An 18188-nucleotide genomic window follows, 5' to 3' on the forward strand; every position below is an offset into this window, starting at 1 on the left:
CTTAGAAAGAGAATTTGCAAACCTTTGTGCAAGGGAAATTGAAGAATGAAGGATAGTGGTGTCACACATCATGCTAGTCTATGGTTTACTTGGTTTTTTTAAAAGTAACTGTCTTCACACAAAATTCTAAACCTCAAACTTTTTAAATGGAGCCAATTCACGGTTCCTCAGACTGTTGAGGGGCTGGACTATAGTTTGAAAAAAACACGAACAAATTCCTATGCACACTGCACATACCTTATTTGTAGTGCAAAAAAAAACATGAAATAAATATAATTTCTCTGTCTCTGTTTCTCTCTCTCTGTCTCTCTGTGTCTCTTGTCTCTCTGTCTCTGTCTCTGTGTCTAACTCTATCTCTGTTTGTGTGTCTCTCTTTGTCTCTGTCTCTTTTTTCTCTTTCTCTTTCCCTTTCTCTTTATCTCTGACTGTTCTCTCTCTCTCTCTCTCTCTCTCTCTCTCTCTCTCTCTCTCGTTCGTCTCGCTCTCTGATTCTGATTCTGATTCTCTGGCACCTCATCTCTAGCTGGGTCTTGCTGCCACACTGCAGCAGGAAAGAGTGGGCGGCTACTTCCAGCCTTTGTTGGTGCTGGACGTGCCTTGGTTGCTCGGGGAGACACGCAACCTGCTCTCTGCCCTGAGACACCGGCTCGATCTGCGCTGCAGCCGATGCCACTGCTATTGCCAGGGGAAGTGGGGTAGGGTCACATTGTGGCTTTGCGTTGTGATGGACTCCAAGAGGAAGGGGAGACCCCATCTCCCCCATTGTTAAGCGCACTAAATTTCACTGTGCTGTGCAAGGCGCTGCGAGAGTAGCAGGCAGGCCATGGAGGTGGCAGCAGCAGCAGCAGCTGCGACCGGGTCAGGCCAATGTCTCAGGGCGGAGAGCAGGTCGCGCATCTCCCCAAGCAACCGAGGCGCACCCAGCACCAACAAGGGCTAGAAGAAGCTCCCGTCAGACACAGCAAGAGATGAGGTGGTGGAGAATCATCCCTGGCCACTTCTCTCTGCTGCAGTGCTTTCCGGATGTGGCTTACAGCTCGGAGCCCAAAAGCGGTGGGAGGCAAGGGCTGCCTTGAGCGCAAATGTACCCTGATGAAGGTGGAATGCTGTTGCCGTGCAAAGTCAGGGGTGCTTTGCTCCCACACTAAAGCTCCGGCCATCACCACTGCCGCTTCAGCCCACCTGTGCCACCCTACCTTGCTGCAACAGTGCCATTACTTCACTCTGGCTGGCACGGGCTGCGCTACTCTGCACCACTTCTTGTACCACCCTCTACAGCAGAGATCTCTAGCTTCATCATGAGCTGCCCAGCAGCTCCCCAGCAGGCAGGCGCACCCGGATGAAGGAGCTGCTCCCGCACGATCAATGGCCCAGTCCTGTCACTAGAACTCTGGAGTCTGGAACCGACTTCCCCACTGACGTCAGCAGGCCACTGTGAGTCTGCCTGTCTTTTTTTTCCTTCACTCAAATCGACCACAAAGCTGCTCCAAAACATGAGAAGGACCCCAAAAAAGGTTCCTGGAAGGCTATGTGCCCGGATCAGGCACTTTTTCTGGGCTTCCCGCCTGGAGGCTGCGTAGAAGCCGAGAGCTGGGCCCAAAAGGCGGTGAGCCTCGCCGTGTGTCCTCCACCTGTGTGGTTCTGAATGACACACGGGCTAGATAAATTGCTTTGGCGGGCCATATCTGGCCCGGAGGCCATAGTTTGAGGACCCCTGCTCTAAACCATGAGCCACAGTTTACACACACAATAGATGGATTCACTTAATATCTTAATCCAAAGGTAGCCAACTCAATTATGGCTCAATTTGATGTGTGATCTCAGCTACATTTATTGCCTTGAGTCATACAGATAGTTCTTGACTTGTGAGCAGAACTGGGACCAGAATTCCTGTCAATAAGTGATGTGGTCATTAAGTGAGTTGTGCTCAATTTTTTTACCTTTTCTGCTGTGATCATTAAGTGAATCACATTAACTAAATCCAACTTCCCCCATTGACTCTGCTTGTCAAAAAGCCCCGTGGGAAGGTTCCAAATGGTGATCACATGGCCCTGCAATGTTGCAATCATGATACATACATGCCAGTTGTTGAATTTTGATCAGGTGACTGCAGGGATGTTGTGATGGTAATGTGTGAGGACCAGTCATAAGTCACTTCAGTGTTATCACTTCAAATGGTTGTAAGTTGAGGACTACCTATATAGTAAAATTAAGGATTCAGTTTGTGTCCAATTTTTAGTAACTGACAATTCTGCCTATCCAGAACTATAAAGTACTCATCTTTTATTCTCTACAGACAGGAAGAAAAAGCCTGGCTCATCTGATATGATGTTCCCTGCTTGAAGGCAATTTTCAATCACATTGGTGGTTATTTGCTGCATAATGGTCTCTTTTGGTCAGTACCACCTGGGGCCTTTGCTCAATTACACAAAGATTGCTCTTGTCAGGCTGGATGCCTCTCTCTTCTTACAGGCTTTTGATGTCCTGAGTATCTCATGTGTAGAACTGGCTCAGTAAAATGGGTGCTATCAGTGCCCAGATAATTTTGGCTGAGAGCTGGATTCTCAAATTGGGTGGCCTGTCCAAGCAAGATTATGATTAATGGCAGGTGTCCTCTGAATAGTAATTCAAATCTGACTTGCTCATTTTTGCTCACTGCCTGCTGACTGTGTAGCAAAGGGAGGAAGCATGTTTGCATTTGTATGGGCAAACACACAAATTTATCAGCTGTCTTTTGGCTGCCTCTTCCCAAATTGGCTAATTACATGAGATTAACACTCAGAAACAGCAGTTCCCTCTCTTCTAGCACCATCTGCTCTCCTGTATGAGACCTGTTATTATTTGCCAATGTCTGGATTCTGTTTAATTTGACCCTGGCTATAGCTTTAAGGTATAGGAATAAGAGTACCATCTACATAGAGAGGCAAAGGCTTGGAACTTTATTGAAAGGAGGTTCAAATGGAAGGAACTGTTTATGGGAAAGGATATAATGTAGGAATGTATATATGGTATATATTTAAAAAGTAGTGTTGGTTTTCAAAGTTGAAAACCTGCAAATGGCTATTAGCACTTAATGAAGCTACTATAATACTTGACTATTTTTGTCTCCAACAGCTTCTTCAATCTTACCTGTTTTCTTCTTATTGGCTTGTCTATTATGGAGAGGTTTCCCCCCCCCCTAGTAAATCCTATGTAGGAATGATCCAAAGGTGAAAGTTGAAGAAATTCATATGAAATGTTTTTGAAAAATGGTTACATGGTTAGGGATAACTTGTTAGAAAATGGACAATATACAGGGTTTAGATTTAATCCATTATTCAAGTCATAAGATTAGAACATATTTTTAAATCATTGTAGTGGGGCATGGGTACAGAATATAAGCACTGAGTGTGCCATGTTGATATCTGTTCTATTTAAGAACATATTTGCTGATGATAAGCTGTTTGATGTAGAATACTAAAAAAAACCCTCACAGGAAAAGTTGATGGGCATGGTAAAATCAGCAAATGTCTTAAAACAGGGCTGTCAAATTCCTGGTCCGTGGGCCGGATGCGTCACATGCTGGCCACACCCACACCCATTTAGTGAAGGGGAAAAAAGTTCTGATACATCACGTGATGATGACATGAGTTTGACACCCCTGTCCTAAAATGCTCCTTTTCCTTTCCATGTGAAATTAGCATAGCTATAATTTAAAGAAATGACCTGAAACACAATCACATTAAGACTCCCTGATGCTGCATAATCAATTTAAAAGCATTGCCTACTGAGAGTGAGGTACATTAATGGCATGTATCATCTTGCACTAATATTACCATTCTTTACCTGTAGGATCCCTTGCCCTGTTTGGTGTTCTATGGATAGATTTGATGCTGATGATTTGGGAGTTGTGTAGCTAACTACACAACCACAGCACTCCAAATTGGCAAAAGCTGATTTAGGGCACGAAGCCCTAAATTATCATTGAGGTAATGATAATGAAATTCTCATGAATTTAAAGTGGAGGATGTAAAATAAAGAAGCATGGTGATTTGTGGATTCAGCCTGAGAAAAGTGTAAAAGGATATGGGGCTCTTCAAGAAATGGTGACTCAAAACCCCTAGGCTGCTCTCTGTAGATGTGTAACGTGATTTGAGCAAAGAAAATTGCAGAAATAAAATTGCCTTGAACTGGAAAGTCTGGTTAGCATTTTTAAGTGCCTAAACTACTTGAAAAAAGAGTTTTCCTAAGATCAGCTGTAGAGAGTCTCAAGGTTGAACTGAAGCCTTCTGAAAAGGATCAGAATTTTCCTGCCCTCGTGGAATCTGCTTGCAACAACTCAGGTAGCTCTTAGCTAGATCTGAATTAGCTGTGTTCCAATGTTTTTTTTTCCTGTGAGAGATAGCCCTTTTCACAGAAGGATATTGTTTTTCTGAATCTATTTTGTCCCTTCCCAATCCCAGTTTAGGCTGTCCATTTCCCTCAGGGCTTAAAGCTTTGTTGGCAAGTCACTAGATAGTGGCAAAGGAGAGTGACTTGCCACAGTTTCCCCAGGGGCGGATGGCAGAAGACAGGTCTCTGGAATATTGTTGCTGGGGCTTTGCATTGCAGTTGCTAAGGAACCTCCTCTTGAGGCATCACTGGGCTGGCAGTGGAAAGGCCAGATTGCTGCTATGAGATGAAACAACAGCTCTTGGCTTTTGTGGAAGTATCATGGAAGAGGTTTTGCTGTATCCCTTCAGGTGGACTGATTACATCTTGCAATCCTACTGTTGGAATGAAATCTCTTTTTCTGATAGCCACCTCTTTTAAAGTATCTGGATCTTCCTTCATTTCTGGGGAACCATTGTGGGTTTTTTTTTTTTTTTCATTCTTTCTATTAATAGCTGGCTGTACTTGAAGATTTGGGGAGTAAATGAGATCTGGATGTGAATGATCAAGGGGAAAAAGGCAGCTATTTGAAATATGTCTATTATAGTGGAATATGATTTAGAAGCTCCAGCACCATAATTTCTACAATTATTGGCTGAGGTGCATTTGTTTCTGAATTAAGAAAGCTCTATTTTTTTTTAAAAAGTGACCGTAAAAGAATGTAGGTGTGAACACAAAATGTCAATGAGTTTTCCAAATCAATTATTTATGAGAATGTCTGATTAAATTTAAATTTAAATTTATTTTAAAAAATATTTATTAAATTTCCAAAGATTAAAATACACAGTACAAAAAGAAACATAACACACAAAGCAAGAAAAAAACACACATACAAAAAACAAAAAATATAAACAACCAAAAACAAACATATCAAAATTTCAATACTAATAACTTTTCTGCATCGGTATCGCTAACCTATTAAACCTCTTTACACAAATTCTACTTCTAAATATCTCTATCTTAAACATATATCTTTATCTAAATTATCTTGAAATTTTAAATTTTTTTAAAGACTTTGCCATTTTTTTATTTTACAGCTTCAAATAACATATCAGATTTCTCCTAATTATTGTACATTTTATAGATGAAGTTCTGTTTTTTAAATGAATGTACTGTCTAATTTGGTGTAAAATATATGCCTCCGTAATAAACAATATAGAGAGCCAGTTTGGTGTAGTGGTTAAGGCACTATGCTAGAAACTGGGAGATTATGAGTTCCAGTCCTGCGTTAGGTACATAGCCAGCTTGGAGATTTTGGGCCAGTCAATCCCTTAGCCCTAAGAAGTAGGCAAGGCAAACCATTTCCAAACTCTTGTGAAGAAAACTGCCGGAACTAGTCCAAGCAGTTGTCAAGAGTCAATATTGACTCAAAGGCATTAATAAAATGAACAATATGGCCTATCCATAACTTCCAAATCTGAAAAGCTATGGCTTCTTTGAAACATTGATCTGGATTTTATAGAAAGTTTTGCTATTACTACTGATATTGCTATGTACTAACTATAATGAGTGTACAGTATACTTAGTAAATACATTGTCAGTTATATTGACCAACACTAACTCATGTCAATTAGAAGTATGATAGTAGAACTTGCCATAAATCTTTTGCAATGCGCAACTACTGACTTGAATTTTTTCCCTGGAAATTTAAAACCATAAGCCTCTTTGTTCTGCACTAGAAAAACATCACATGGCAATTACCAAATGCTGCAAAATTTGTATACTCCATATCCATTTTTTTTAAAAAAAACTTCAAAAATTATGAAGAATTTGCATTCTTAATTTAATTTACTGGGAGCTGAGCTGCATCTTTATTTCAGAATGTAGGATTCTTTCTTATTCGTGCACATAAATCTGATTATACAAAACATAGTTCTTGAGTTATATGAAAAATTATGTAATTCTTTGCTATTAAACAGATAACCAGCTTCTTAAAGTATTTCCCCTTTGGACTTCCTCATACCATCTCCCTGTTCACCAACACTTTTTTTTCTTAAAAAAAAAAAAAAAAGCAGGTTTGACCACATTATGAATTGAACAGATCAATGGGAGATAGTGAAGCTACCCTGTTTCTTACAGGAGATACACATAAAAAGACTCTTATTATTTGTGAAACACATTTCAGGGAAGCAGTTGAGGCTGGCATTTCTTTTGGTAGCCAGGTGATACTTTCATTTCACTCCATGGCATCCTGTTACCCTAAAGCAGCGGCTGATGTATTCACTATATGGCCTTTAACAAAGTTGATAGCAGAGGGAACAGCTGGGCCAATTTACGGTGCTTTCACTGCCCACCATCACCCCGCCACTCCTAATGATGCTTATTTTTTCCTTATAAGTGAAATAAAAACCTGAAAGAAAATGGAAGTTGTATAATTTTAAGAAGCCACATTATAAATAAGCCAATAATATATAGCTTTTCTCTTGCTTTATATTTATTATGGATTAGGGTTACAAGGAGAACATAATTATAAATAGAAAAATGAGAATCAGAAATAGGTTGTCTAATGCTATCTATTTGGAATCTAGTACTTCCATTCATGGTCACTTTCCTAGTTGCATAGTAGTTTTGATTTTTTTCATTTATTTTAATCATTTTCTATATGCTAGTCCAATGAGCCCTGGGTTCTCCCCATGAAAATAATTGCTATGATGGCTGTTGGTTCAATAATAGCTATATCTTTGGGGCTGGAAACAACAGCCCGTCCGAGTGATGAAGCTGGAAGTCAGGAGAGAGTAGATTATATGGCTTGTCTACACCTTCTAAATTAGTCTGCCGCCCTAGGATGTGGGATAAACCCAGAGAAGAGAGAAACTATCTTAACTTTTGTTCTAGGGTTTAGGCAGCAAAACATCTTAGAATAGCTCTGCCTGGATACTTTTACAATATACACAGAAGCTTTAGCTGAATATCATCAAAAGGTCTTAAATTGGGTATCCAGGTTTAATTATTGAATCGCTTGTGAAAGGATGATCTCAGTGCTCTGACTTGAGGAAGAGGTAGTTTCTGTTTTCTGAGTTGGTCTAACTAACTGACATCAATTAATATAGTAAAACATCCTTGATTTGAAACAGAGTTCTACTATACAGATAGTCCTTGATTTATAACCACAACTGGGACCAGAACTAAGTGATGCAGTTGAGTGAGTCATGCCCAATGTTATATTTTTTTACCATAGCAATTAAATCACATGGTCATTGTGAATCTGGCTTTCTCTATTGACTTTGTCTGAAACTCCTTGAGAAGATTGTAAATGGCTGTATCTGTCATAAATACATGCAAGATACCAAGTGCCCAAATTTTGATCACGTGTCTCAAAGACACTGTGTGAGTCATAACTGCAAGGACTGGTTGTATATCACTTGTTTCACTGCTGTAACTTTTAATAGATGTTAAATGGTCATAAAAGACTAATTGTAAACTTCCACTATATTATAGTAGAATAATCTTGTTTAGTCCTTGAACAACCCATTTGTCTGGAATGGTATCTCCTGCTTGAGCAGCTAGAAGACCTTCAAGGTCCCTTCCAACTCTTTACTCTGACAGTGATGACAAAGTAACTTTATGACAAAATCTTGCATTTTTGTTCTTTGCAGATCTGTAAAGCAAAGAAAAGCTGAAGTGAGATCATAGCCACAGTTGTGGTTTCACTTAGCAAGCCATGGAGATCCCAACTGTTGTTAAAGGAGGACCACCTGTAATCTTTCAGTCTCAGCCTTGCCACTTGCATCTTGTATGTAGTAATAGTGACCTGCTTAATTCAGTAGAGTTGCTGCAAGGGCTTCCCTTCCCCTCCTTAAGAGTTGATGGGATCCAGATAGACCTTTTCCTTTGGCTTGACTAGCCAGAGGGCAGGCAAAATCCTTCCTACAGGGAAGCGGTTTTAAGAGCCCCCCCCACCCCCAGGAAAAACAAATAGAGAAAGTAGCAATCGCTGGGAAAGAGGAATAGGGAAGGGCAAAGGCGATTGTGTGGCGCTGTCGGCTTTCACCTTCCACCAAACTTGAAAGGAAACTCCGCGATGGGGCGAGAAAAGAGACGGTGGCAGAGCAGCGGTGTCACCTACGCAGCGCGGCTCAGGTAGGGGCAGCGAGGCACCTGCGGGGCGGAGTCTGCCCAGGCCGGACCGGCCGCTTCGCCTGCGTGTCGTCTCACAGGCTTCGGAGCGACAGCCGCGAGTCTCGCTTCTTGACCGGGTTCGTTGGTTGGTTGGTTCATGCCTCCAGCATGGCTCTGGAAAGCAACCACAGGAGGACGAGGTAAGGCGGTGGGCGAAGCGGGTGGCGGTGGGCGAAGCGGCTGGCCTGCAGCGCCGGCCCCGGGTGCAGAAAGCCGTCGGCTCGGCTCCATCCCTTCTTCCGTCCCCCGCTTCTTTTTCTTCCTCCTGGCGAGGGGAGCGCTTTGCTTCGCCCGCTTCAGGTATCCGCAATGCAGTCGCTCCCGGGCGGGCGGGCGGGCGGGCGACGAGAGCAACGAACCCGAGGAAAGCGCGCTCTCCCACCGGAGGCACGAACGCGGCTCTAAGCGGCCGAGGACGGAGGGGGTGAGGTGCGGATTTCCGGGCCCCTCCCGCTGAGCCAGGCCCGTCTTGCGAAGATGGCTCCGGCTCGAGACGCTGGGCAGCCTGAGGCCACGAAGCATCCTGCGCCTGCCCCTCTCCCTCCAAGGGGAGACCCCCCACTTCCCAAGCCGAGGCTAGCCCCGAAGACAGAGGAGCCCACCAGTGCCGCTCCTCTTCCCTACCAGCGCCTGCTCTTCGGAAAAGAAACACAGCCACGTTCCCCGCGAGAGAAACAAAAGTCTGACAACCATACAGAGAGAAGGATTTATTAAGCCGGTAGAAAGTTTCCAAAATGGGCGCTACTCCATTCCTAACAGCTGGCAGTTGACTAGATGTAGGATCCCTAACCACCGGGGATGGCAGGTTTGGGACGGAGTAGGATCGGGGCGGGAGATGGCTGGGAGAGATGTAGGGGGTCCTTGGGAGGGGACGCCGGAAGAAGCTGTCCGGGAGCCGCCAGGGAAGCCCACTTGCTGACTTCGTCCCCATCCAGCTTTTCAGGATCTTTCATCTCGGTTTCCTTCCTTTCCCTGTCTATCCCGTTCCGAGGCGGGGTGGTGGGAACTGCGATAGGGATTTAACCAATCCAGACCACAGACGTTTCAGCAGTTAAATATCGAGCTTATTTCTAACTTTTCCCAAACCCAAGTGAAATCTGCTTCAGTTATGCTCCTGAGGAGTTTGCAAATAATTATTACCTATAAGCTCTCCATTCTGAAAATTCTAATCATATAATCGAAGGTGTCTGTCTTGTCATATCTGCATCCCCAATAGAAGTTCAATTTAAGCAATACAATACATTAGGCAAAATTGAAAATTTGCCTGCTGAAATCTAAAATTGAAAGTTGAATTTTAAAGCACCGGTTATTTCCTTCCATTTATCCCCACAATAACAATTTGAGAGGCAATTGAGTTAAAGAAGAGTAACTGGCCCAAAATCTATCAAAGTCAATAGCTGTGAACCTAAGTCTTTTTATCTCTAGCCCAACCCTTTATCCACTCTGCCACATTGGCATCAGCATAGTAGAAATTGTTAGAGGCAGATCCATTTCCCTGCTTGTGATACACAGGTATTGTCACCCTTCTGAACTAGAACAGCCGCTCTTACATGGAGTGTGCCAGAGACCTATTTAAATTAGCATTCTAGTTCTAATAACAGTCACCCAGATGTCCCAGCAACTGCCCAAGTCAATTGTGCCAGTGCAGGGCTGTAAGTAGAACTCTCAAGGCAGAACTCTCAGATGGGTCCCTATCCCAATTTAAATTGCTTTTTAATAGAATTAAAAATTAACCTACAGAAAAAAAAATCAGGAAATAAGGTACCACCCAAGTTTGGAGTAAGCTTCTTCTTCTGGAGCTGTGGTTATGAAAAAGATAGTGCTCAACCTCTGAATAAGGAAGTGATTGGCATTAATTTATTTTCGCTTGAATCAGTGTTGATTAGGTGGATTTATGATACTACTGCTATAATAACTTGTTACTAAATTCATCTGGATAAATAATTTATCACAGAGATGCAGCATGGGGGATAGCAACTCTGTTATTCTATTGCAGCTAGCATTCCACTGTTACTAATTTTAACTTCTCCAAATTAAAGCAAAACAAATAAATTGAAAAAAGTTAAAGGATTTCGTTATAGGATATATCAGTTAACCCTTGTTTAGAAAACCCAGTGTCCCTAATTCTTTAGGCCTACAATTTCTACAATATTTGTTGGGGGAATCAAGGCAATTGAAATCCTACTTTTTAAAATTACTATCTTAAAATTACAATCCTTCGTAAAGCGAGTTGCTGTTGCTTAGTTAGATTTATGTGCCAACTTTTCTCCAGGAACACAAATCAGTATTCACACCTCTTTTTCTCCTCCACTTTTATCTCACAATTACCTGCCTTGAATCTTACTGATTCTATAGTTATTTAAAACCCATTAATAACTCCTCTGTGAAGTAGGTTAGACTGAGAGATAGAGTGACTGAACAAAAGTTCACCTGATCAATTTATATTGGTGAGAATGGATTTGAATCAGAGTTTCCCAGGCTTAACCTTTACGCTGAAGAGATATAGCATGAATTTTTGTTTTTAACAGACAATTTTTATAGCTTTCAAACTGAATTTGTTGTGCATCATGTACTTGGGTAATTAAGTTATAGATTATATATCTAAGCACTTCTTCTGGTCCCCTAATACCAGGGGTGCTATTCAGCAGGTTCTGACAGGTTCTGGAGAACTGGTAGTGGAAATTTTGAATAGTTCGGAGAACCGGCAAATACCATCTCTGGCTGGCCCCAGAGTGGAGTGGGAATGAAGATTTTGTAATATCCTCCCCCCAGGAGTGGGGAGGAAATGGGGATTTTGCAGTATCCTTCCCCTGCCACGTCCACCAAGACATGCCCACTAAGCCACGCCGACAGAACCGGTAGTAAAAAAAATTGAATTCCACCACTGCCTAATACCCACATAAAAATGTATCTAATGAAGGTACAAATGCATTCAAACCTGCTGATGAAAATGAAATGAAAACACGAGATTTTTAAAGTGGCAGGGAGATAAAAGTTTTCTATAGTTCTGGGTTCTTGCATAGACACCTTCAGAAAGAACTGGATTATGCCCTGTGTGTGAGCTGAAGGATGGCCTGGCTTTGTACATGCTGCATTTTGCTAATTACTGGGATGGTGACAGAGGTGAGTTTCAGCAGGTTCTGACCAGTTCTGGAGAACTGGTAGCGGAAATTTTGAGTAGTTCGGAGAACCGGTAGTAAAAATTCTGACTGGTCCTGCCCCCATCTATTCTCTGCCTCCCAAGTCCCAGCTGATTGGGAGGAAATGAGGATTTTGCAGTATCCTTCCCCTGCCACACTCACCAAGCTACGCCCACCAAGTCATGCCATGCCCACCAAGCCACACCCACAGAACCGGTAGTTTAATATTTTGAAACCCACCACTGGATGGTGACCACCTTTTAGTGGGAGTACTACTATATCTGGGCTGCAGAAATCATACATGACAACCTTTCTGTATCCCTTTGCTTCCATCTAATGATCATCTCCATTTTTGTCAGGACTCGGTTCCAGTGGTAGTCCTATTTTGTTCCTGTTGTTTGCTCCCATTGTTTACTAGTAACTGATAAACCACCTCACTCACTGAGTTGGTACACTCTTTATTTAGACCTGCTATTCTATACAAAAACACAAAGCTATCTATATTCTTCTGTGTTTCTCACAACTAGGTGCACTATCCACAAAGCAGATATGATAGATAACTACCTCTTAATTTAGTGGTATGCATTTTTCTTGAATAAGTTAAATTGATATCGATGCAGAACTCTGCTGCAGTTACCACATTGCAAAATAAGTTTGTAGACTGATGTGGAATTGTCATTAATTGGTTATTAGTTAATAGTCCTAATATTAGTACCTAACATTATAGTCATGAGAAACTGCAAAGTCCATTAAACTGATATTGATTATTGTGCCTGGTAGTGTGATGGACAGAACCTTTCTTAAGCTCTCAGTTTTGTTACCTAACAGTAAGGCTATTTTAGAATCCTTTGAAATATTGAGGAATTCTTACATTGTGGAATTCATTGGATTTCTTTAAAGGGAAGATACAAAGATACCACCTCCCCTCACACTTGTGAAGCTATCTCTGGGCACACGGGTCTCATCAACTCTGCTTCCCACTACTAAATTGCTCTGCCACTTAACTGGCAGAAACTTGTTGTGGTCTAATTTACATCTTACCCCAGTCTTCTTTTGTCCAGGCAAAACATGAATAGTGCCTCCAAGCATCCCTTGTAAGTTTATCTTCCAGATCTCTTATCATCTTGAGACTGGTGCTATGGACATACTGATAGTTCTCGACTTACGACAAATTTTTATAAATATGTTGAAGAGCATAGGTATTAGATTGGATCCCTGAAATATGCTTTCAATGATGTATTCAGCTTGATGCAGAGCCAGTCATTTACGTTGTTGGGTATAATTATTTTCTTGGTTCTGTACTAATCTAATAGTAATGTTTTCCATTTCACTGTTTGTCATCTCCCCCCCCCCCCCTTTTTTTTTTTAAATTTGATTTATATGCTGCCCTTCTCCGGAGACTCAGGGCGGCTTACAATGCGTTAAGCAATAGCCTTCATACTTTTGTATATTTATACAAAGTCAGCTTATTGCCCCCACAAACTAGGTCCCTATTTAACCTACCTTAGAAAGGATGGAAGGCTGAGTCAACCTTGAGCCTGGTAAGATTCGAACCTGCAGAAATTGCAGGCTTCTAAAAAAACTGTTAAATATTTTGCTAAAATGAAGTTACATTATGCTCATTCACTCTAACAATAAACTAAACTCTGTCCCAAAAAAGAAATGTTGGTCTGGCATGACTTAGTCTCAACAAACCTATGGCTCTTGCCAACAATACATTCTTCTCCAAATACTCAATGATCAGATGCTTATTTATCTGTTTCAGAGTTTTGTCTGGTAACTGACATTAAGTTGACTAGTCTAGATCTTCTTTTTTCCTCCTGTTAAGGATTTCCCATTCTCCAATTTTTTAGCACTAGGCCCATATTCTATACTTTCTCAAACACTATAAAAAGTTGCTCCAAGATGATAAACTTCCCAAACCTCTTTAGGATTTCAGATAATTTGGTTCTGGGGCCTATGGGCTCATTTATGTCCTTCTGGTCCCAGTGTGAAGACAGCCATTCATCCCATCCCTGCAAAAGAAATTTCCTTTCATAGTTTCTTGGTCTGCTGCAAACAGTGTTTTTCTAGTTCTTCCATCGTTAGCTGCGTTCATGGTTTAATCTGCAGCTGGTTGTTCTAAGATTAATTTAGAGTTGGAGACCTGTCCTGTTTCCTACTAAGCATGTAAGGTATGTCCCATCTCTAACATTTAGAGTCATTTAATTTAATTTAATTTAATTTAATTTCCAATTTATATACCGCCCTTCTCCCTGAGGACTCAGGGCGGTGTACAGCCAAGATAAAAAACATAGAATACAAATATTAAAACATTTAAAAATATATATAAATTTTGGCCCGAAAGTTAAGAATCACAAACTAATTAAAAGAATTTAAAAATTTCTTCTAAGCCAACCCGGCTTGCTGAAAAAGATAGGTTTTCAGGGAACGACGGAAGGCATTGAGGTCATGGATTCTTCTTATCTCCGGGGGCAACTGATTCCAGAGGGTGGGAGCCCCCACAGAGAAGGCCCTCCCCCTGGTGGCCACCAGCCTACATTGTTTGGCTGATGGCACCCTGAGGAGGCCCTCTCTATGGGAGCGCACGGGTCGATGGGAGGTCGTCGGTAGCAGCAGGCGGTCTCGGAGATAGCTAGGCCCTATGCCATGGAGCGCTTTAAAGGTGATAACCAACACCTTGAAGCGCACCCGGAAGCGCACCCATTGCTTTTTGGCAATGGGATAATGTTCCTCTATAGCAAAAGCCATCTCTCACACTGCTCTGACAACCTTTGGTGAGACAAGGAGGAGAAGCAAATCTTTTAAGCGTAAGTTCTTCTGACATTCAAATGTCCCACAGTCCCCTATGGAAAGTCCACTGTACCACAGGAATGCCATCTGCAAAGGCACTTCCCTGAGATATGGCTGGCCATCACCCTTTATGCCTCAGAGCCTAAATTGTGGAACTGTAGACCAGGTGTCCAATAGTGAACTAATAGACAACTAGAAATATATGATGTTGGCATTTGTCAGAAATGGATTGTTGGCCAGTGTGAATAAGAGCCTGCAATGGTTGTTTCAAGGTGTGCCATCTGTGTGCTGCTGTTATATATCCAGGTGACATGTCCTGTAGTGTTGGACAGATATGGATGGAGCTGCTTCTCTGGTGGGCTCTTGGCTCCATATAACTCTTCAGCTGGCACTCATGGGCAGCTTTTCTGCAGGAATGTGGCTTGGGTAATAGGAGCAGTGGGCGAAGAGAAGGTTGGGGAACAGGTCTTTGGGGGATAAATTTCCCTGGCACTCGAAATACCTACTTCTCCCATGGAATGGCAGTTGAAGACCTATTTTCCTAATTTCTCTTCCCGCAGGAGAACCACTGTTTTGCTGCTGTTTCTCCAATGCTCAGACTCCTGCCAGTAATTGGCATAAAGAAAGCATTTTCTATCATGGTTTCTCCCTTTCTCAGATGCTACCATCAGAACCTCTGCTCTGTTTCACTGCTGAGGTAGAACAAGGACTAAAAATGCAGCCAGCTGTTCCTGCAACTGGCATCATTTTTAGCCAGTCTTGAAAAGCAGCACTTTAATGTTTCCATGCATACAGTAAGAGCATTTAAACGTATTCTTGATAGCCAAATTTGCTATGTCTTCCCATATCTTGAGTTGCCATTTTCTCTTGGTGTCAGTTTGTTCCGCTTAATTTCTTTTGGACATCATTCCTTTTTGGGGAGAAGAACAATGCAAAGATGATACTGTGTAATCCTTTGTTTTTTCTTTTTCTTTTTACATTCAGCAGAGTCAAAAACACTCTTTATGCAAAGGACTGGGGTGGGTGGGTGGGGGAGGCTACGTCTCTCTGTCAGCAGAATAATTCTTCAAAACTGGAACAGAGCAGAACCAAATATGGTATGGGAGAGAAACTAGAAAAAGAAAGATCAGGTTCAAAAATAGGCTAGATCCAGTTGGGGCTGCTGAGAAAAACATTCCAGGAAAACGTCCCCCAATGCATCTTTGTGGGAAAGACCACAGAGCACCACGTCAGAGTTTCTGGTGACTCCTCCATTCTATGATGTTGTGGGCTGAGAGAGAGTGACTGATCCAAAGTCACCCAGTTGGCTTTCATGCCTAAGGTGGAATTAGAAGTCACAGTCTCATAGTTTCTAGCCTGGTGCTTTAACCACTAGAACAAACTGGTTCTCATGTCCACAAACATGTGCCTTGTTTCTTTTTGCTTCCTTTGCCGGTTTACATTCTGTTCACCCTAGTAACTTTCTACATATATTAGCTATTTGCTGGTGCACTTTCTTGATAATTATAACCATCTCCTATTTCCTACTCATGACCCTTTATAATTTTGAGCTTAGTCAAAATAAATCTACTATAGTTTCCTAAGTGCTCCCCCGTTTTTTAAAACTGAAATGGTGTGTGATTGTATTTCTAGTGTCCTCTTTTTAAGAAGAATTGCACATTGAATTCCTGACATGTTTAGCTATATTTGGGGAAAACCCTTGTCTTGAATCTTGAAGAGCTACAATAGATTAATGCAGAGGAAACTAAGCTAGATAAATTATCACGTAAACCAAGTCAACACCAATATATAACTCTGTATTGCTACATTTACAGGAAAAGTTTTCTAAAATTTTTTAGAAAGGGGTGGCAGCCTAAAACCTAATTTAAGAGCTGTGGTGGCACAGTGGTTAGAGTGCAGTACTGCAGGTTACGTCTGCTGACTGCTGGCTGCCTGCAGTTCAGCAGTTCAAATCTCACCAGGCTCAAGGTTGTCTCAGCCTTCCATCCTTCTGAGGTGAGTAAAATGAGGACCCAGATTGTTGGGGAAAATAGGCTGACTCTGTAAACTGCTTAGAGAGGGCTGTAAAAGCACTGTGAAGCAGTATATAAGTCTAAGTGCTAGTTTAACAGTTGGAGAGTTTGTTGAAAGGCCAGTCCTGTTTGAGTAAGGTGGGGTAACTATGCTGGCAAAGACCGTGTTTGCTTAGTATTGTCAGAGGTAAGAATTCTGTCTTTGGGAGGACACCTAAGCTAAACAATTGTGACAAGTAGCCAACCACTTCCTTCAAGAACCCCAGAGGAAGGGCATTTCCTGATCCCTATAGGAGGGAGGGAAGCCCTCAGATCTGGGAAGTTTCTCTTACAGTTTTAGAAAAGAAGCAGGGCACATTTACACTTATTTTTATCAGTCAGTGAGAAAGTTATTGCTTTCCTATCTATTTGGGCACCTTCTGCAGCTCATGTGAGGCTAATTAAATGAGGATATTATTTGTTTCTATTGAAATATAACATCTTTAATGGTAGGGAATGGTTTCAGGGGTGGGGGGAGTATCGCTACAATTAAATGCTGCAGTTTGCTCTTAAAACTCATAGAGCGGTTTCTCCCATACAGGTAAATCAATGCCTCTTTTGATGTCTTAGACCACATTTTTCAGTAATAGTAAAAACTTAGGGAAGTCCACAAAAGATCTTTTATCTGTGCCTTTGCCTTAATATTGTCTCATCCAAATCAGATGTTCAATTTAAGGGAAGGTCCTGGCTAAAAACTAATAATTAAATGGACAGGAGTTACTAGAAAATGTGTGTAATTCCAAATCTTAGAAGAACGTCTGTGATAACCAGCCCTCTCTTCTTACTCGCAGCACTTCCCTGGAGACTGCCTTAGCTGAGTGCATGGAGGCACTGAATTGTTTCCTGCATAACCAGTTCAGTAAGAGCTTGGAAATGCTGCAGCCCAGGTAAATCAGAAGTGCCCAAGCTGATTCATCCTGCACACAGGACAAGTGCAGGATATCAGCTTCCTGTCCCCCCACTATTACCAAGGTTTCCAGCTGTTCTGTTGAAGTAAATCCTCCTCCAGCGCTTTCCAACTAGAGAACCCCAATTACAGTGCTCACAACTATAGGGATGAAGCAAATCTGTGGGATGCAATGGAAGGAGAATTGCTTCTCAGACACTGAGCTTGAATAAACTCAAATGGGGAAGGGGGAATAATTAGCCTGGTTTGCTAGAGTCTTTTTTCAAGTCTGAAATAAGACAAACTATGTCCCTCTAGCTTCTCCAGAAAAGTCAGTGCTTAGTGTTCCATAATGCTCATATGCAAGCAGCTGTCTAGTTCCCCTGCCAGGGACTCAGCTCATAAGTATTTCATGTAGCTTGTGGGGAAGGTAGCAGGATATATGCTTCGGTATTCTAAAAATATATTGGAAGTTGGTGTTTTAAGAGGCTTATTACAGAGAGGCCAGGTTTGTGCTGGTAGGTCGGGTGGCAAAATCTAGAATTAAATGTTATTGAAGGTCACATGGCTGTTACTAGTAAGAGCAGCTCTTTGCTGCATGATCTTCAGCACCCCCATGGCATTTCTTTAGCTGCTCTTTGTAAGGATGGAGAAAGTTATGCATCCTGTGTGTAGGGAAAAGAAGGAAGAGGTATTTATTTAGCAATAGGTCTTATTCAAGCCCAAAGTATATAAAGATTGTGCAGTGATGCAGTTTAGGAACACAGTGTTTATGTCTCCTATAATTTA

General features: G+C 41.9%; 1 protein-coding gene across 1 annotated transcript in view; it reads left to right on the top strand.

The window, feature by feature from the left end:
- Positions 1 to 14318: 14318 nt before the first annotated feature.
- Positions 14319 to 18188, top strand: part of LOC139310300 (tetratricopeptide repeat protein 39A-like) — a 41719-nt gene continuing 37849 nt past the window's right edge. Inside the window, exons 1-2 of the mRNA XM_070934459.1 lie at positions 14319 to 14446; positions 17305 to 17400. Of these exons, the coding sequence (XP_070790560.1) occupies positions 14319 to 14446; positions 17305 to 17400 (224 nt within the window). The remainder of the gene's footprint in view (positions 14447 to 17304; positions 17401 to 18188) is intronic.

The sequence above is a fragment of the Pituophis catenifer genome, unplaced genomic scaffold, assembly GCF_029215685.1.
Source record: "Pituophis catenifer annectens isolate HBS135680 unplaced genomic scaffold, rPitCat1.0.hap2 SCAF_2, whole genome shotgun sequence".
NCBI classification, from domain to species: Eukaryota; Metazoa; Chordata; class Lepidosauria; order Squamata; family Colubridae; genus Pituophis; species Pituophis catenifer.